Source organism: Ursus americanus, chromosome 8 (assembly GCF_024610735.1).
Source record: "Ursus americanus isolate L20-20 chromosome 8, mUrsAme1.1.p, whole genome shotgun sequence".
Lineage (NCBI taxonomy): Eukaryota > Metazoa > Chordata > Mammalia > Carnivora > Ursidae > Ursus > Ursus americanus.
Genome location: NC_142134.1, coordinates 64,053,563 through 64,074,583, shown reverse-complemented (window position 1 = coordinate 64,074,583; position 21,021 = coordinate 64,053,563). Strand labels below are relative to the sequence as shown.

At 39.4% G+C, this 21,021-nt stretch overlaps 1 protein-coding gene across 1 annotated transcript in view; it reads left to right on the top strand.

The window, feature by feature from the left end:
- Positions 1 to 18,685, top strand: part of ZCCHC4 (zinc finger CCHC-type containing 4) — a 48,247-nt gene extending 29,562 nt beyond the window's left edge. Inside the window, 7 exon segments of the mRNA XM_045771388.2 lie at positions 1,463 to 1,563; positions 8,540 to 8,661; positions 8,894 to 8,969; positions 10,900 to 10,951; positions 11,695 to 11,839; positions 15,443 to 15,501; positions 15,504 to 18,685. Of these exon segments, the coding sequence (XP_045627344.2) occupies positions 1,463 to 1,563; positions 8,540 to 8,661; positions 8,894 to 8,969; positions 10,900 to 10,951; positions 11,695 to 11,839; positions 15,443 to 15,501; positions 15,504 to 15,568 (620 nt within the window). The 3' untranslated portion in view covers positions 15,569 to 18,685.
- The last annotated feature ends 2,336 nt before the right edge of the window (positions 18,686 to 21,021 follow it).

The following is a 21,021-nucleotide window of genomic DNA, read 5'->3' as shown; positions in this document are numbered from 1 at the left end:
CTCTGATAAAATATACATGTCTTGGGTTCTTGTGTTTTTTTTTTTTTTAAACAGGCTTATTTGAGAATGTGGCAGACTTCATTATCATGATACACTTTGTATTATCCTAATCACGTGTTCTCACAACGACTTGTAGGTGAGCATAAGGGGACATTATGAAGAATTGCAGTAAACTGTTGTCATTTATTCAATAAATGTTTACTGAGTGGCCCCTGTGTACCAGGTACCGTTCAGGTGCTGGAAGTAGAGTACTGAACCAGACGGACACATATTCCTGCCCTCATGGATCTTACATTTCAATGTTCCTAAAGTCTTGCCCACAGCTCTAAGAGGGTGCCCAGCCTCTGGCTCAGAGCTCTAAACTATGCCAAGATTTGGGTAGGAAGATCGCTATGCACTAGGCTTACAGTGGTTATCAGTGACAAATAGATACCCACATAGATAGAGGTGGGTTAGTGGCTGGGGGTTATTACTCAGTTTAAAGTGCCTTAGGCCTTCAAAATATCTTATTTAATTGTCTAATTAGTTGGTACAATCATTTTTTAGTTTCCAGCTTGCAAATTGATAAACTGTAAGAGCGTCAGGAATTGGTGATCAAACTTCTCCTTTAATTGTGCTACATAAATAGTGTGCTTTGGAGACAGAACGCAAAAGAAATCTGAAACATGACTCATGGTGTTAAGTATTCCACTTATTTTCAGTTCTTAAGTCCACTTACCAGAATGGATAAAGTCAGTGTTATTGAGGAAGCAATGAAGAGCTCCGTGGGCTTAAATTTCAGTTCTACCACTTATTAGTTGCATGAACTTGAACAAATTACCTAAATCTTATGGCTTCAGTTGCTCTGTCTGTAAAGTGGGATTATGACTGTCTAACTCTAGGAGTTACTGTAAGGAGATAGTATGTAGAAAGTACCTGGCATTGGGCTCAGCCTGTACGAGGTGCTCTGTCAATAATAGCTACATCCCCTGTCTGTCACTGAAGTTAATTTTGATTGTTTTTAAGACTCTCCCATGCTTCAGGAAAGATTGATCCATCCCTGAAAATGGACATAACGAGTTGTGGCAGAGCTGGGATCCTGACCTAAGGCCTTCTGCCTTCTGGCCCATGCTTCCTGCCACCACATCACAGCGAGCTTGGGGCTTCCAAGTGAGGCTCCTTTTCATTTCCCACTTCAGTGGTGATATCTTTGCCTTTACCTAGAATATAGTGGTTATGTGTGTGAAGATTACTTTTACATACACTTTATACCAGCGTTTAGATGTAAAAGGACGTTTCCATTGACTTTTGGGAAAGGTCAAGTTATAAATGGCACTCTGGTAAACATTCTCTTCTTTTGTATGATTTAAGTGCATTGAACAATTGCAGTTTCTCCCGATATTAGAAGTCTTTCAGTTAAAACTCTTTTATTTTTTTTAAACATCGATTTCTTACTTTCTTTTCCTTTGTTGTGACCCACTAGATAGCAGTCACAAAGAACTACCCATGTTCTGGATTTTCCCTTATTTTTTTGAATCCCGAATCCGTCAGTTTTTTCCAAGCTTCTGCATGCTGGATTACCAGGTAAGTAAATACTTGGTTTTCTGGCACAGTTGATGAATGGATATTCCGCTTAAATAAATATTCTGATCAGACTATCCATCGATTTTTGGAAATGAAAATATCATAAGCTATATTAAACACTAAAACTGTGCCATACATCGCTTAGTCCAGAGGTTCCTAAATGTAATTCTTAGGGTGTTTATTAAAAATATAGATTCTTAGGTACCAAAATAAACCTACTAAATCAAAATTAGAGGGTAAGGCCCCAAGGAAGCACATTTTACCAAGCTTCCAGGTGATCTGCAGCGCAGCTAGGTTTTAGACCGACTGACCTAACTGACCCCCGACTCATTGTTATCAACAGGAGTTTTGTCTGTTCAGAGGTTGTAGAGAAGTCAGTCGCTTTTTCTGGTCAGTGGAATGTCAAGTACACTTTACTGTGCCACTCAGAGGATGCCAGGAGCTCTGAAGGGAGGTGTGTCCAAGGTGGCAGGTGGCAGAGAAGCAGAGAGGCTGGGGGCTGTGTGTGTGGGCGAGTGTGCTGATTTCAGGGTGGAGTTGACTGGCCCTCCTTCCCATCTCTGCCCTCAACTCTTTCTGCTTTAATGTCCACTTTCCTGTATTCGTTTCCTTGGGTTCTGAAGTTAACCCCCTTGTCACTATCACTGTGTGGGGTCACCAAGTGGCCACTGCTTCCTCTTTTGTAATGACATTTTTCTATTTGAGCTTTCGGAGCAAGGGACTACCTTGATGAAGGCTTTTCAGCCCTGGAACTGAAAATATCTTCATACTTGTTCCAAGCTAGCACTTGGATCTAATCTCTCTAATCTTGAAGGCATTTACCATTGTGAAAATTATCTAGAAATTCTGAAAGAAGCAATGTTACCAAAAATGAGAGGACAGACCCTACCTGCGATTCCACCGCAAGTAGCAAATATCATAATTTGATACATTTTACAGGTTTGTAATCATAGCAGATGAATCTGAATTCTCCTTTCTTGTGTTTTATATAAATGTACATTTTTAAATGTAGCTCCATAGTCTTTATGCTTTTAATCACTTTATTTATTTTTTTTTTAAGATTTTATTCATTTGACAGAGAGCACAAGCAGGGTGAGCAGGAGAGGGAGAAGCAGGCTCCCCACTGAGCAGGGAGCCCAATGCGGGGCTCAATCCCAGGACCCTGGGATCATGACCTGAGCTGAAGGCAGACGCTTAACCAACTGAGCCTCCCAGCCACCTCCTTTAAATCACTTTAAATTATTTCATTAGCAGGTTATATTATCAATTGTTAGCATTTTTTTTCTTAGACACACAGGTTGCTTCCACCTTTAAGGTACTATAAATAACACTGCCATGAACATTTCTTATTCACATAATTTTTTCCGTATTTATATAACTTCTTTAAGATAAATTTCCAAAACTGAAATAGAATTCCAAAAATTACGTTATCAAATTTAATGGACATTTTTATGGCTACTGAACCATATACCAGTTCCTTTCCAACGTTTATAGCACAAGCCATTTTAACCTTGACTTCTTGAGCTCGGCCTTAGGTACAATCCACATCATAATTCTTCCCAAAGCTGGTTTACTTTCCTTTTTCAGAGCACATAGTGTTCTGTTTCTTGTCTGGGGGCACTTCTAGTATTGGCATTTGCAGTGCAGAGATAGCGGACGTATCCTAAAGACATTAACTAAGTAAACTGTTTTCCGTTGGCAGGAGTGCCTGCTGTCTTTGACAGCAAATCGTCGTCTAGCACGTCTAGTACAGTGTCAGGCACAGAGCAGGTGCTTTGTACATGTTGAATGAAAAACAGCGTGTACTCCGGAGTTGAAAAGGAACTGGGTTTTAATCCTGGTGCTGCCACTTACTAGTGAGGCCTACACATTTTATCTAACTCTCTGCAGGTCATGTGACCTGTTAAGTGAGCAGAGTAATAACACACCTGCCTCATAAGGTTTTAGGAATTATATGAGACAGTACATGAAAAGGCTTAACCTTGTCCTGAACACACGGCAAATGTAGACTAAAGGTTATTGCTCTCCGCATTGTTGAGACCATTCAAATAGTCCCTGGATGTGGGTAAAACTCTTCTTTGGGGCTTTTTTTTTTTTTTTTTTTTGTACGGTATGTGAAACATTGAAATTGCAAAACATAAGGTCCCTCAGAAAACTGTTCCATGCACATTTAGAAATGAGTTTTCACTGCGGGCAACCGTTTGAAATGGCGAGAAGGCCAAAGAAGGCAGGCAGATCCAGAGTAGAGTGGACGAGAGAGGTTCACGTGGAGAAACCAGCCATGGCTTGTTTCGACGGTCTGTGTTACGAGAAAGGAACTTGTGGAAATACTGGAGTCTCAGTTTTGAGAAATAGTTCCAAGGTCCAAGCTTATTAAAGATAATTATACAATTCCGTGTATTGGTGAAAAAAGTTTCTGGGTAGGCCTTATCAGACAGGGTATCAGACAAGGTGAAGAGCAGTCTTTTGAGTAAAGAGAAAGCCAAACTTTGAAAGGAAAAACTAGAATAAAATTTGTGAAACAAAACAGAGCTTTTTCTGATTTCTACTGAAGATAAGAACACTGCTGCCCATTGCACGCTCAGTTGGAGAAACTGATTTCACCATATCTCCTATTGTGTTTATAAACCTTACTTGTCGTACCTCACCTTGATGATTTGTCTTTCATTCTTTTCTTAATTTCTTTCTTTTTGAAAGTTTCTCTGGATTTATTATTATTATTATCCTTTCTGAAACTTGTGCTTTCTTCCTTTTCTTTCTCTTTCTATTTTAACCTTACTTTGTGGTAATTTCTTTTCTTGTATATTAGCTGCCTTCATCAAATGAAAAATTTGAAAGTCTCTTGTCCTCCTTCACAGGTCTCTTGCCATAGACCTTGATTAGACCTTCCTTCTCACATTGCCTAAGATGATTATAAGCCCCAAAACCACAATGCAGTAAAAAACCTAAAATCACTAAATCTCTTTTTTTGAAAGACTTTTCAGGTAAGAGGGAGGCAGAAGTGCGGCAGATCTTCATAAAATATAAATTATGTAGACTCTTCAGTGATAAAGCACTTGATGAGTACAGAATAAAATAGTCATCAAAGACCTAGGAAAGCGAGAGTTTTATTAAGGGCAGATTAGAAAGGAAGGACGTGATGATGAAAAGAAATTTTGACCCAGAGTCAGATGTATGAGCCCAAGCACACTGCCTTTTAGAGGCTCTTTAATCTTAAGAGGGAGAAGTCAGTTTATCTTTCCTGGCCTCTGTTTCCTTACCTATAAAATAAAATGATTGAATCAGGAAAGAGATGGCAGATAAGTTTCACTTTTAGTGCTTTAGTAGTAAGCCTGATAAATTGGTAGTGACTTCTGGCGAATTTGTCGAGAATACCAGGTTCAGGGGCGGGGAGTAGTGTGTGATTGATTAGTGATGTCTGTGCCAGGGGCCCCGTCTGGGGTCTGGTGACATTTAGGTCCTATATTTACCGTATCTGAACTAGATCGCCTGACTTCCCTTCCACTGGGAACATGCTATGATCTCTTGTTTCTACTTAATCCGGGACATTTGTCTGGATTGTTAAAAGTAGAGCTTTGTTTTTTTTGTTTTTTTTTTTTTTAAAGCTATCCCTTAAAAAATCATCCTGTGTAGAAAACTGTTTTTCGAGGTTAGTTTCATGTTCAGAAGTGAAGATATTTTGACAGGAATTTCTGACAAGTGATTGCACATGACAAGATGACAACTGAAATTCTTAAACTTGATGTGTAATAAACACAAACATTTAATGGGTTTGGAGTGACAAGGGGAATAATACAGATAGATAATATACATAGATATAGATATAATTTTAAATAAGAGGTACATGGGAAATGGGGAATATGACTAAAAGACCTTTTTGCTCTGGTGGAAGTTGGCTGATGGCGATCTTTTGATGCACTGAAACCAAGTAGAACACAATCCCAAGGGAGTTAGGGAAATACAAGTACTCTGTCTTATTTCATCTTTGTTTCCCAGCCAGATACCTAGAACATAGTAGGTGCAAATAAATGTCTGTTGACGTGAATGTCTTGGTTTCCGTATAACTGGTTTCAGTCTCATGTCACAGGAGAAATTTGCGTATAGATAAAATTAAAAGTTAAGAATTGCAGAGATTCTGTGCTTTCCCTCATTTCTATACAGTACTTCATCACATTAATCAGTTCCATGGGAGAAATTTTCTATTTGAAAATGCCTCTCATCATCATTGTGAGTGAAATGTCAGAGATAATGATGGGAAAATGGTGTATCAGCTCTACCACTAGTGATATGCAATTTGCAAAATTGTGTTTGCTTTACAGCGCTTCCATAGGACGTTTATTTGTGTGGAGGAAGCTATGAAATATGGATGTATGTTAGAGGTACATTAATTTACCCTAGCAGCATGCGTTTTACATACCATATGTTTATAGTTAATTAGCACAACAAACCCGCATTTAAAAATAATAATAATCTCAATTAGGTTATGCAAAATCAAGCAATCAACCACCTTCCTGACACATACGTTCTCCGGCTCCTTGGGTAACCGTAAAGAGATTGTTCTTTCTTTCCCTCTCTTCCATCTGCTATCTATTGTATTGCACGGAATATTCCATTTACCGGAAATCCTTCTAAGGCCCTCTTTTCCAACATTTGTAGATCTTCAAAAGGTTCTCCGGGGAAGAATTTTTTTTTCTTATGACACTCATAAATGTTCAAAATATCTTTGTTGAATTTAATTAAATGTTCTATATTTATTAAATACATAGAGGAGTGCATTAGGGAAAAATTATTAATTTAAATCATCTTTTTAAAAAACTACTTATGGTAATATTTTAAGGTGATTTTGAAGTAAAATCTGCTTTTGTATCTTAGCCTCTAATAGGTGACATATATTCATAGAATTTTAAAGTTGGAAAGAACCATTAGGGGTGTAACGTAGGCTGACTTCCCACCGTAATAATCCTCTCCACTAAATTCATGACAAGCCGTCACCCGGCCTCACTTGAATGCTTTCAGTGAGCAAAGTCCTGCAGCCTTACAAGGCAACTCAATTTATTTAATAGCTCTAATCGTTAGAAAATTTTCTCATATTGAGATAAAATATGCTCCCTATTAACTTCTAACCATTGGTCCTACTTCTGTTCTCCAAAGCAGTGAAGGCTAAGTCTAATTTCGATTCCACCGACACCCCCTTCAGTTATAAAGTAGCTATCAGATCCTCCCAGTTTGCGCTTTTCTGAATAAACACCCCCAAAATGTTAAACGACAGATCCTCTTCATTCTCATTACTTTTGGTGGAAACGAACTGGTTTTATCAGGGTCTCCCTTCACATGCAGTGACTGAACGCAGAGCGTCACATGTGATCTGACCTCATCCTTTGCCTGTTATGATATTACATTTCCGTACAGGGCGGCCGCGAGCCCGCACCAGCTTTCGCAGTTGGCTAGACCGTGGACTCACCGTGCTGACGGTTAACCAGAACCCCCGGGGGGGGGGTTTGTTTTTTGTTTTTTTCCCCACACTGCCCCTTATCTGGCTGGGTCTCCTCGTATGGCACTTACTTTTCACCTCACTGCTAAAGCTTGTTGACCGTCTTCTGTCTTCCTGAACTGGCTCACCTGTGAATGTGGTAGCTGTGGGCAGGGCCACACGGAGAGCTTAGGAATTTCTCATTAGAGCCCTCTCCATTGTCAGTAAGTCCTTATTACATTTTTGTGCTTTGCTTATTTAATAGAGCTAGCTTGCAAGCCAGTTCTTCTGAAAAATTCTTAAGTGTATTCTTGTTTAGAATCTAAACAATTCATGATAACTTATTTGAAAGTTGGGCTGTACCTATACTGACTTCATAAAAATCTCACGGTATTCTTATGGACAATCTAGAACAATGGTTCTCAAACTTTAGTGTGCCAGGAGGGCTTGTTAAGAATACAGATTGCGGGACCTAACCCCCAAGAGCTTCTGTTTTATTAGGTCCTTTGATGGGGTGAGAATGTGCTTTTCTAACAAGATCTCAGGGGCGATGCCGATGTTGCTGACCCAGACCCCGCACTCGGAGAATTACTGATCTAAAGAAAGATGGTCGTAGTGACCAGGTGGATTCAGAGCAGGCTTAAAACCAAAGTGAGAACGTGTATGGATAGCAGAGAGGTTGGAGAAGGAGACGAGAGCAAGAAGCTAATAGACGTTGAGCCTGTTAGCTCCCGCTTCCTTTCAAGGTGATCTGCCACGGCTGAAAGCTGAGGTGTAGGGGTCCTGAGGAGAGGCAAATGTTCGAAATAGTCACAGCTGTCGTTGTGAATCTCTCTCTTCATCTGCATCTTCCTGTCTCTACTGTATGCCAGGCCCTGAACTTGCCTTTGTACACACAGTGTCTCCCATAACCTTCCTTCCCAGCATCTCTGAGGCAGGGCTCAGTAACCTCCTTTTCCAGGTGAGAATTATGTAAATTTGCCTCACAGCACAACAGGTGAGTGGCAGAGCCACTCTCTGGTCCCCAAATCTCTGCTCAGCCAGGACGTGAGAGGTCAGATGACGAATGGTGGGGGGTTGGAGTAAGGCAGTGCTGAGACTCGGTGACCTGCGAACTGACAAGTAGCCGATCTCACACACAAAAATGAAAACCCCCGCCAAGTCGTCACACACCTTCAAGGGTGGAATTCTTTGAGCTACAAAAGCCGAATTCTTAATTCCGTAATAGGCCTTCTGGTGAAGTCTATTGTATTAGATAAAAGATTACAGTTGTTCTCTTAAGACCAGGCAATATAATGTTTTACCTTTTCTATAATGAAATTTCACCACCACAGAGGCCTCTGTCTGTTGATTAATAAGCAAACTCTTGCTTTTAAGAATTTTTTCTTAAATACTTTGTTTTAACTCCTCTCTTGGCACCAGCTTATTCTTTATTGGTTAAAGAATCTTCATAGATATTGACTCCTTTGAGTAAATTTTCTTTTTCAATTTTTTTAAACTTTCTAGGTAGATTATGATAATCACGCACTTTATAAACATGGGAAGACAGGACGAAAACAGTCTCCTGTGCGTATTTTCACCAATATTCCACCCAACAAAATAATCCTTCCTAGCGAAGAAGGGTACAGGTAAGATCCTAGTGAGGCCTTGAAATACATGAGTCACTGAGAATAAAGTTCCATATATCCAACATCAAAATGCTTTTAATATTGACTCATAGTTCTTTGCTACCTTTACATTAGGTCTATAATTTTGAATTGAATTTGGATTACACTCAATTTTTGTAACAAGTGCCATTTATCTGCTCTTTGAATCTTCTTGAAAATATGCAGCTGATTTAAGTCTTTCTTTCCTCCTCAGATTTTGTGCTTCGTGTCAACGATACGTTTCCCTAGAGAATCAACACTGTGAGCACTGTAATTCTTGCACCTCCAAGGTACAGATTTCTGTAGAATGCATTTTTATTCATATATATTCATTTTATTTTAGCTTACTCGTTTCATTACTTTTGCTTAAGCTTTTTTTTTTTTTTAAAGATTTTATTAGAGAGAGAGAGTGCGAGCGTGTGTGCACACAAGTTGGGGGGAGGGGCAGAGGGAGAGGGAGCAGCAGACTCCCCGCTGAGCAGGGAGCCTGATGCAGACTCGATCCCTAGGACCCTGGGATCATGACCCCAGCTGAAGGCAGCCGCTTAACCATCTGAGGCACCCAGGCGCCCCAATGTTATTTTAATAATATTATAATTTGTATTACTGTATTATCATTTACTAATTATACTTTAATACAATATTTTATTTCTAATTATAAAGTACAACAGGCTTTAAAAATAGGTGCCTCCATCATTATTAACAGTTATTTGAATTCACTTTTTTTTTTTAAAGATTTTATTTATTGGAGCAAGTGAAAACACAAGTGGGGGTGAGGGGGTGGGGAGGAGCAGAGGTAGACTGAGAAGCAGGCTCCCCCCCACTGAGCAGGGAGTCCTATGTGGGGGACACAGGGCTCGATCCCAGGACCCCACGATCATGACCTGAGCTGAAGGCAGATGCTTAATTGACTGAGCCACCCAGGCGCCCCTAAATTCACTTTTATGTGAAGTACTGGGTGACTGCTAGAATCAGGAGTATTTCAAATAAGGCATGAAGTGAGTGCTAAACTTTGTTGAGGGTAAAATTGAGGTGTTTCAAATAAGGAGCTGAACTACGAGACACCATCCCTATTCTGATAAAATGATAACATATACTGTGCACTTTTGATGTGGCAGGACGTTTTCTAAGGGCTGTACATGGATTAACTCAGTCACTCCACACAAAGCCCTAGTAAATAGGTACTCTCCAAGTTTTACAGATCAGGAAGGACTATAGGGACATACCTCCTACTTGTTGATTCAAGGAGGTGGGATAGCCCTTAAGGTGGCCTGTTTGTTTTAACTAAATCCAGTCAGAAAGAACGAGTCAAGTTTAGTTAGGCTAATGTGCACAAGTGATTCCCCAAAGGAAAGGCTGTATTTTTATAACTTATCATAAAGTACATTTTTCAAAACTTTACAATTTTATTATTGGTTATATTTATTTTTAACTGCGGTAGCACATCTGATTACTTGTATTTTCAATCAGCTTAGATATTCTCTGTGTTCTTTATTTTAAAAAAATTATGCCCACGTCATTTTTATAAGGCTCAAAATGAGGAAAACAAAACTTTATTATTTAGAGATACACACATAAGTGGTAAAAATAAACAAAAGCAAGGAAGTGACCACCACAGAAACCAGAGTAGGTGTTACTCGGTGGGGGACTGGGAAGGGCCACCTGGGGGAGTGTCTAGGGGGCTGACAGTATTCTCTTGACCTGTTGGGATTCATCAGTGTGTACTTTATAATACTCATTAAACTGGACATGTAAGTGTCTTATATACTTTTCTAGGTCGTTTTATTTCACAGATTTAACATTACCCAAACAGTACCCTATAATCTGTATCTTTTTAAATTATCTAAAGTTCTCAAATAGGAATTTCATTAAGGATTATGCTGCATAGACACATAAAAGTTATGAATCATTAATTCTCTTGAAATTTTCATCAAGTCCTTCTTTGTGCAGATTGGGTTGCTTGAACTGGTGGACTTTCAAGATCATGTAGATAAATCCCCTAGTTTTCCAGTTAAGGAAATTGGGGCCCATCAAGGAGAGCGTTTGAGTTGAGTGGAGAAATGCATAGATTAAAATCAAAGTATTTAATTGTGAAGCCCAGGAAAGTGAGAAATAAGGAATGAATAATTTACACAGATTTTAATAAGACATTTTAATTTTTAATTGTGGAACTTGATTTTTAATGATACATTAAACATAATTTAAAAATTATTTTTGTAGGATGGCAGGAAATGGAACCATTGCTTTCTCTGCAAAAAGTGTGTAAAACCGTGTAAGTATTTAGACTTAGTGTTTGAGATCCTATGGAAACATTTCAGAGTTTTTCTTCACCTAAATGGGATTTTTATTTAATTGTATTTATTTATTTATTTATTTATTTTAAGATTTTATTTATTAATTTGACAGAGAGAGACAGCCAGCGAGAGAGGGAACACAAGCAGGGGGAGTGGGAGAGGCAGAAGCAGGCTCCCAGCGGAGGAGCCTGATGTGGGACTCGATCCCAGAACGCCGGGATCACGCCCTGAGCCGGAGGCAGACGCTTAACGACTGAGCCACCCAGGCGTCCCCTATTTAATTGTATTTATAAGAGAAAAAAATTAATATAGGGATCTACATTGATTTTACTTGCTTTTTAATTTTTGCAGTTACCAAAATACATGCTCTCTCCTTCATAGGGAGACGTGACTTTGTAACCTGTTTCTGTGTGGCGTTTGGCTTGGCTCATTTTAATAGGACTTGGTGTCACTCAGCCAGCCCCCATTGTGTCAGTGGCTCTCGGCTCATGACTCATTGAAGAAGGGCTGCATCAGTTGCCATGTATCAGAAAGAAATTAGTTGCTTTATGTGGGATTCCAGCCTCTTAACCTTGGCGTCTTTAGCCAAATTATAACCAGCTATGCAAACTGGTCACGATATTTGAAGTAAACACTATCCATGCTTCCCTGTCATAAAGGTTGATCAAATGAAAAAGTATATTAAATGAACTTCTTCTAAAACTTAATTTTTATTTTATAGCCTGGATCCACTGTAGCATTTGTAGTCACTGTGCTCTTCCAGATCATTCTTGCGGGGGCCCTAGAGATGGCTGCTTCATTTGTGGTGAATTAGACCACAAACGTAGTACTTGTCCTAAGATCACCACATCTAAGAAAGTGAACAAGTGAGTTGAATTCTTTTATTGCCTAGAAAAAAGTTTGCCTTGTGTGATTTGTGTAAAGCAGTCCTCCACAAAAGTATGCAATAGAGGATTCAGAAGTGCTGAATTATTTGCTGTTTTTACTGTTATTTATTGTTCGCATAGATGGGGGGTAGGGGGGGCGCGAAGATGAGTGAAAGAGCTTAACATTTTACAGGTGAGACATGAAAATCACCAAAGTATAAGGTAGAAATTGATTAACTTTTTATCTCCTATGGTTCATGTGAAATTATAATTTGTGTAGAGAGAGTCCAGCCTTTATTGACGGACGTGATATTTAAGTTAGGACAGGCCAGATGCAGACACGTGACAGCAGGCAAGGCTGGAGAAGGCATTTCAGGTGGAAGGTAGTGTGTAATCCTACGGTGAACACATCGGAAAAGGAGTTATCTCTTTAAATTATATCAGACTTCAAAAAAACATTGACTATTTAGATACGTAAAATTTTAATTTTTACCATTTTTTTCCGATGCTTATTTTCACTTCTTCCACCAATATTTGGTGTTGGTTATCAGAGCAAAGTTATACTGGGCTTATTTGAATGATTACATTTTAAAAAAAACCCCAAAACTTAAAAGGGATGATAGTTATTGAGTCTTTTTGTTTTATTGTTATGAAAACCAGATAGCCAAATTTAACATTATGTGCGAACTGGGATCAGCATAAATTTTTGAGCTATCTTACGACTTGTGATAAAAAAAAAATTCTTAGTATTAGAAATATCTGATGTTATTGTAACTATTTATGATTGTATTAGAATTCTTTTCTATTATTCATTTTTTTGGTCAGTGGCAATTAGTTTTTCCCATTAAGGCTCAGTCATTTGAATTCTGCCTTCTGTTTTATTTTTCCATTACTTTTCATCAAATTTACTTTAAACAGTTATTTCCACTAAGTAATCCAGGGTAGAAATGGAAGTTTCTAAATTAAGAAGTATATAGAAGAATCTCATAAAAGATTTTTTCTTAGAAACCTTTAAGACTAGAGGACCACCTAATAAACTATTGGTGTGGGATTGTTGCACCAAGTACAGGGTAATTCTGGATGTAAACAGAGTTAGTGACATGCTCGGACTTTGAGTCTGTGATCTTATGATACAGGGAAAGTGAATTTGCATTTTGGTAATGTATTTTAGGCTCTTTGTTGGTCCCCTGTAGCCTGGGCTAGTTGGCTTGGTGGTATTCTATTGTTTTCATTGAAGGAAACCATTTAGTATTAGATTTTATCAAGTTTAATTCAAGGAGCAAATCCATTAGGATGTGATATACCTGGTAAGTCTTAAATAGTATTACTTTTTTCTCTCAGAAAAGACTCCTAAACTCGTATAACAGTTATCTTCAGGTATTGCTTTCAAAAATTTTTCCTAATGAAATTGATAAGGCACAATTTTTTTTCCCTTTTACAATAGTAAAAAATAATTCTAATTGTCTTTTTAGCATATATGGCATAAAAGACACTTCACAGCTGCCTTATATTAACTTGTTTTTCTTGAGTTTAATTTGCCTTTGCCCCTGAACTGGAATGGTTCTGGCTCCCTCTTGTGGTTAATCGTTTTTATCATGACATAAATACCTATAATTTAGAGGACAAATACTAGGTCAATTCAATTTTAAGGCAAAACAAACAATGAATTGATTTATACTCAAGCAGTTCAATTTATACTCCGTTGAAAGACTTTATCTCTGAAAAGTTTGTTTATTCATATTAAAATGAATATTTTCTTCTGCTTTTGTTTACTATGTCCTCTAGTGAGGTCTAGTTCATGTCTAGTTCTTCTTGTAAGTGGAAAAGCCAAAGAAAATGTGTTTAAATTTTGTATACAGGCACACACAGCTCCATTGACTGTGTCATCAAGAGATTATACTTCATTAAATTTGCTAAATCATCACTTATCAGGACATTAGCCCTCTTAAGATAATGGCTGGAGGGAAAGGAGAATTATATAACGTACACAGAAGAGTATAAAGATGGCTGTGGTATTTGTTTTATTTTTGAACCGATAGGTTATCCCAATCTATAATCCAAAATCTAAATATAGAAAAATGGAAAGTTGTCAAGCAGAATTCTGAAGAATAGTCATGTGGTGCTACTAATAATAGCTAATATTTGTTTAGTGATTCCAAATGCTTAGCACGTTACATATCTGAATAATTTATAGCAGAGTATATAGTATCAAGGTAATTAAGAGCATAGGTTCTAGAATCAAGCTGGCTCTGCTACTTCTCATTGGAGGATTTCATAGCCTCTGTTTCTTCCCCAAAAGGCAGTTGGGGGAAGGAAAATGAAAGGTGACATCTACCTTGTCTCAGTCTCCCAGATCCTTGGAGTCAGATGATGCCCACTCATTTTGTATTCCCAGCACTTAATACCTATGTTGTGTGAACAAAAAGTGAGGCCACAGTTAGCTCCACGGAGGGATTATATTCTGTTTATGAATCCCAGATTTTGGTCCTGGGAAGATCAAGAGTAAGCTTTTCCCCAGGACTTGCAGTTTAGGAGAAGTGAATCTAATGACTGATATCTCTGGGTACCCTTAGGGATTTTCCAGGTTGGCCGGTGCCGGCAGCCCCAGCCCTTTCCTCGGTTCGCCATATGATAAATGGCATGATTCTGCTAGCTTGGAGAAAGTGAGTGAACAGTCCAGTCATCTTTCTCAGCTGTAGAGCGTCTGTGACTTAGTTCAGAGAGCGCCAGAAGCTAAGGATCTGTTTTGTTCTGCTGTGGTTTAGTTTCTTTAGAGAGTGAGTTCCAACTCGTTCGTTGTGAAGCTAGTCTTTCAAGAAGACAAAGACCACAAAATGAGGACAACCTGTGTGGCACTTGTCCAGACTTTTAGACCCACTGAAGAAAGGAAAATTAGCTGTAGGGCTTATAAAATGGGCCTCTATAAGCGTTGTCCATTTTTCCATTGTGCTGTTTCATTTCTCTGCCTCTGCTAACGGCAAATGTATCGTTATCGGTCCTTTTCCTGAAAAATGTAATTCAGGGATTTGGAGATTGAAGTGCTGAGCTGAGCAGTACAGATGTACTAAGACCAAAACAATAGCAAAAACACCCTCCTCACTCATTGGCTTTACTATTTTTAAAATTTAAATAATATATATCCCAAATATTATTTGAACACACAATCAACATAAAAAATCATTGACAAGATATTTTGCATTCTTTCTTCAACATCTGGTGTATATTTTACATTTAGAGCATTTTTAACTCGTTCTCACCACATCCCAGGTGCTCGGTTGCCACATGCCGGCTAGAGGATACCGTACGGTTCTGCACAGCAGTGGTTTCTCCTGGCTTGACTGTTTACCGGTGTGGTGGGTTTGTCCCCAATAAATCTGTAGTTAACCGTCTTTAAAGAAATTTCTTCACTCAAGCATTTTGCTTAGTCAGGCCTCTGACTGTCTCCTTGTTGTTATGGTTAGGATCCTGAGGATTTATGCTTATTATACAGTAAATTCTTTTCCTTGTGTTTTCTTATTTGGTCAGCTGGTTAATTAAATTCCAACATAATTACATAATTAACTATGCTTATTCTACAAAATAATTTAGCACCTTGTTTTTCAGAGCTGTCAGAAAGCAGAAGCAAAGAAAAAGTAATAAGATGAAAATGGGGACCACTAAAGGCAATCAATGAATCATACATCTGTTACAAGGAAGAAGAACAGAGCCCATCAATATCTTTGCTCTTAAATGTCCAGTGACTTGAGAATAAGAAAGATTTATGGTCCAACCTTTGATGCCATTTTCTGAAAGTGCCACACCGGACTTAAATTCTGTCGCTTTCAAAGGTATGCACCTTTCTAAGGCAGATAATAGGCAGGTGGTATTTGCTGGTTTATGGACCCCTCTGCAGCCTCTCTGGAGACCCGGGGAGGTGTTCCATCCTGAGCTGGTTGACCAGATCTTTCCGTGTGCCTTTTTTTTTCTCTCTTTAAATCTCTCCCAATCATATGGTTTTGGCCTCTTTTGAAAAATGGGCATGCAGTGTTTTTTTGCAGAAAGTGTCAGAAGAAAAATGAAAGTGAAAACTTAAGGTCTTGTTTACATTGAACACAAGTATGTTAAATTAGGTTCAGAAATATTTTAAATATCAAAACATTGCATGATAACTTAGATCCCACTTGCAAAGAAACGTACAATGAACAATTATTTTTAGACAAAGATGATAGAATGTTGACAAAGCTAAAGATATAAAGACTATGATTATGATTTTATGATTAAATATTTGCTTTTCAAGTACTTTTTACAGTGTCCTTTGATGTAATAGAATCATTTAGATGTTGTAGGATGAATGAGACATTTAGAATTATATTAGACTCGCTCTGCCATCTCAGTGTCTTTTAACCTAAGCAGTAAGGTTATTTCTTTGTAAAAGTAATAGCAGAAGGCAAGAGAGTTTGGGAATTAAAACCTCTCATCCCTATTCTGACGAACCCTTCCTGACTCTGTGTCCTTGGCCAGGTCATTCACCCACAGCCTGTTTCCTTGTTATTATATAATTTATTTTATTATATAACAGTAGCTACAGCACAGGCTTGTTTTCGTGATGACGTCAAATGAGGTATGTGTGCCTGGCTCTCAGTTCTGTTGGTGAGAAATGTTAACAAAGTGCAGACGGCTGGAGCCCTGATGGTAATCATCTGGTGGTCCAGGATCATAGCAGTGGAGGGACTGGGCTTGAACTGTGAGAACAAACAGTTCGTCTCCCCATTTCTCTGCTAGGTACCTGACATGATTGCCTTAAGATGGCATCCTTTTGAATTGCTTGCATTTGCATAATGACTTTTCTCTTATTCCCAAACAGCTGCTTTAGAGCAGGTTTGCAGGCATGCTTGCTTGGACTTAGCTAGAGCCCTGGGAGTGCAGGTACAAGAAACTGTCTGGTCTTTAAGTTAGGACTGTTTGATGCCTGATGTGGAGGCAGAAGCGTGGCCCTGATCAATGGATAGGGGTGTATATCTGGCGACATCAAAAGATGAGCCAAGCCCCCTGGACTTAACATAGATCAGAAAACTCTTTCCTTGCCCCCTTTTCCAAGTGGGTTGCTATGGTGATCAGAGGGGTGGATTCAGAGGTGACTGGGTGAGATTTGAACCTTTGGCAGAATCAGTGTGAGTGTTCCCCTCCCTGATTCAGCCACAGGCCTGGACTTTACCTGACTTTCGTGGTGTTCCCCCCAAACCACGGTAAAATCTCTTGAAGTCGCCCCTGAAACTCAGACACCTGAGGGACCATGATTTCTGAAGAACTGGGTCCTGCTGGCCAGGGGTTATTATCATCACCCCATTTCCTTAGTTTTAAGGTACCATCAGTTGTAAAATGCACTGTTGATGTGATTGTAGCTTTTCAGGGGGAGAAACCCCATAGCACATTAATTGTGTATATTAAATTTTAGGTATATCCTATTTCAGAAATATTGAAATGTAAAAAAAAAAAGTATACCTTAGAATTGAGGAAATAGGATATTGCTTATAATAAGGAATTACGTACTTTAAAACTTAAACTGCTTAGGAAGTTGAAAGTAAAAAATGTGGTGATTCTGGGGCCCCCTGGGTGGCTCAGTTGGTTAATCATACAACTCTTGATTTCGGCTCAGGTCATGATGTCAGGGTTATGAGACTGAGTCCCGTGTCGGGCTCCGCACTTAGCGGGGAGTCTGCTGGAGATTCTCTCCCTATTCCCCAACACCCCCCCCCCCCCGCTGCCAATAAATAAATCTTAAAAAGAAAAAGAAATTTGGTTATTCTGTTCTTTGTTCAATTAATACTAATTTTAAGGACTTTCTTTTCTCAGGGCATAAACTAATAGGATGTAAAAATGTCTCTGGGAGGTAAAGTGTGATGGGAGATGAGGTCATTTGTTCTAATTAGAAATCTGCATATCTGAACATTAAGATACCTACTCAAAACAGCAATAGAGGAAAATCCCCAAATTTGACACACAAAACTTTCTAAGCTTTTTAAAAGTATGTTTTTTCTTAAATTATTACAGCTAAATTTCATTGTACTTCTTGCTTATATTACAAAATTTAAGGAAATCCAGAGTCACTTCATAGGCCCTGAATGATCAGATTTCAGGTTTTTCTTACATTCAGTTTGGTATTTAGACTAATTTATTTCACCAGTATGCCCCCTCTTTTCATCTCATCCTGTTCTTTCTGTTTGGAGTATTTCCCTCCATATGGCCTTCTATTAAAGTCGTATGGAGACTTCAGGCCCTGGCCCAAGTCCCGCTCTCTTTGGGAAGTCTTACCTGAGTCCTGCTACCAGCCGGTACCTTCCTCTCTGAAGCCTGGGTGTTCTGCAACCACATTTGAGGCACTTTTCATGTATTATTCTGTGATTAGATTTATAGTTTCTATTTCCCCAAAAGGTTTCAGTTTCTTAATGTCAGTACCCATTTTATACCATCTTATATCTCTTGTGCATTGTAGGCGCTCAATAAAAATTTGATGAAAGCATGGAATTTTCTAGACGTTTTCAGATGGTAGGTGCATTAGTTTGCTAGGGCTGCCATAACAAATACCAGAGACTGGCGGCTTAAATAAAAATAATTTTTTTTCTCACAGTCTTGGAAGCTGGAAGTCCAAGATCAAGGTGTTGGGGGGCGCCTGGGTGGCTCAGTCGTTAAGCGTCTGCCTTCGGCTCAGGTCATGATCCCAGCGTTCTGGGATCGAGCCCCGCATCGGGCTCCCTGCTCAGCCGGAAGCCTGCTTCTCCCTCTCCCACTCCCCCTGCTTGTGTTCCCTCTCTCGCTGCCTCTCTCTCTGTCAAATAAATAAATACAATCTTAAAAAAAAAAAAAAAAGATCAAGGCATTGGCAAGTTTGGATCTTCTGCCCCTCTCCTTAACTTACCTTCTCACTCCTCCCGTGGTGTTTCTTCTGTGTGTGTGATTCCCCATATCTCTTTGTGTCCAAATTTCCTCTTCTTATAATGATACTAGTCACATTGGATTAGGGCCCACTCCCATGGCCTCAGTTTACCTTAATTTCCACTTTAAAGGCCCATCTCCAAATACAGTCCTGTTCTGAAGTACTGGGGCTAGGGCTTCAGCGTCTGGATTTAGAGGATACGATTCAATTCTTCACAGTAGGCATGCCTAAGATACGGAGAGGACTTGGTTTTTTCTCTTTCTTGTATTTATTTTTAATTATTATTCATTTATTTTTGTTAAGTAGGCTTCATGCCTAGCATGGAGCCCAATGTGGGGCTTGAACTCATGACCCCTAGATCAAGACCTGAGCTGAGATCAAGAGCCAGATGGTCAACTGACTGAGCCACCCAGGCTCCCCTTGGTCTTTTCTCTTTCCTATAAAGACTGAAAAAAGGAAAACAGACCGAAACAATATTGGGGGGGGGGTATTTAGAGTCAGTAGGAAAACTGTCTTGACCCTGAGGGTTCAGATGTGTGTTTAAGGTTGCGATGTGCTGTGTGAGCAAGACTGACGGCCTTTAAGCTTGGACTAATTCAGCTTCCAAGGTTATTTTGAAAAACACTTAGGATGATGTCTAGCCCCTTCAAAGTTATCTACAAAATACTGGGTATCTAGGAGAAGTTTGACTAATTTTTAAATAAAACCACAGCCCACAAAAGGCTCTGGTGTGATGCTATCTCCTTCACCATGTCCTTGTTGGTGTCTCCACTGGATTAGTACATCTCTTGCCAGTGAAATAAAAATGTGCGTGTTTGTGCATCTGCATTTCTCTTTCTTTTAAGGTACTTAAAGAGTGCCCTGTATTAGATCGACTTTTTTGTACTTATTTGCCCTGTACAGCTAGAAGCTCGTTGGTAGCACGGGCCTGTGGACACCGTGGTGTGTGTTCACTAGCTGTGCCTTGCACACAGTGATGTCAGAGACAACCAGCTGCTGCCCCTGTGACTTCACTAATCCTCCCCACAACCCCGGGAAGCGGGCTGACACGCTTCCTCACCCGCCAAGTGGCAGCGGCTCGTAAATCGGGACTGAGTGAACAATCGGGACGTGGAAATGCTGTGTCATATACTGCTCGAGGTCTCAACACCCGAACTGTGCTACATGAGGAAGAGGCTACTACGCTTAGAGCTACCTAGGTAAGGAAAGCTTGCACAGACTGCCACGGAAAATCCACTTTCACTTATTTGAATGCCATTTTAAGTGGAACATTAGGACAGGGGTTAAATTAGTCCAGGGTCAGCCAAGAAGGTCATTGCAATCACGGGCAGATAAGATCTCGACAATTTGATTTCAGGTGATTGAGTATAATTGTTAACTCAGCAAGACTGGGGAAAAAAGCACCCAAAGTGAGCGAGCAGATCTCGGGGCTCTGAGCGGTGAGTTTTATCCCATTAGCTGGACAGTCACAAGATTCTTACACTAGTTGCTTAATACCACTGCAGATGAGAACCTAACAGCTGCTGGTCTCTAAGAAACTGAGCCGAGGAGATGGGCCAGTTTCTTCACCTGTGCGTGTCGGGGCAAGGAGCAGGAGAACCCACAGAAATCAGACTGAACATTTTATATGCCTAACAGATAAAGGGCTTGCCTGTTAGCTTTACAATTAATGCATGAGCCAGGTAAATCCAAGAAAAGGAAAAGAAGCCTCTCTAATCTTCCCACCCAGAGATAACCACTGTCACAACTTCTGTGTACGTTCTCCGAAGATAAATTTTTGTATAAATAGCTATATAAACACTCTAAAATTTCCCCCACAGAAATGGAATTGGGAATACATACTATTTTGTAATCTTTTTCATAAATATCTGAACATCAGTTTATATTTACAACAATAGTATTATTCTTCAGTATGGGTATATTTTTAAAATCAATCTCTTATGGTTGGACATCTAAGTTGTTTGCATTTTTTCACTCTTGTAAACAGCCCTATGCTAAACATACTTATGGCCAAATCTTTTGTTTCCTTAGGATAAATTTCTATACATATAAGAAAGTACTGGGTCTGCAGCTCTTATTAGAACTTCTCCAGATTGGAATCACATGAGTCGGTCTCTGAATTTCTTTCGCAGAGACAAACAAAACACCCTGGGTTTAAACTCTCTGCCAGGACGGACCATCTCCCAGATGCCTTTTGTACTTAAAACTTGGGTACAATTGTCATATTGAACAGTGGTCGATCGGTTGCATCAGCGGGATCTTTCCCATC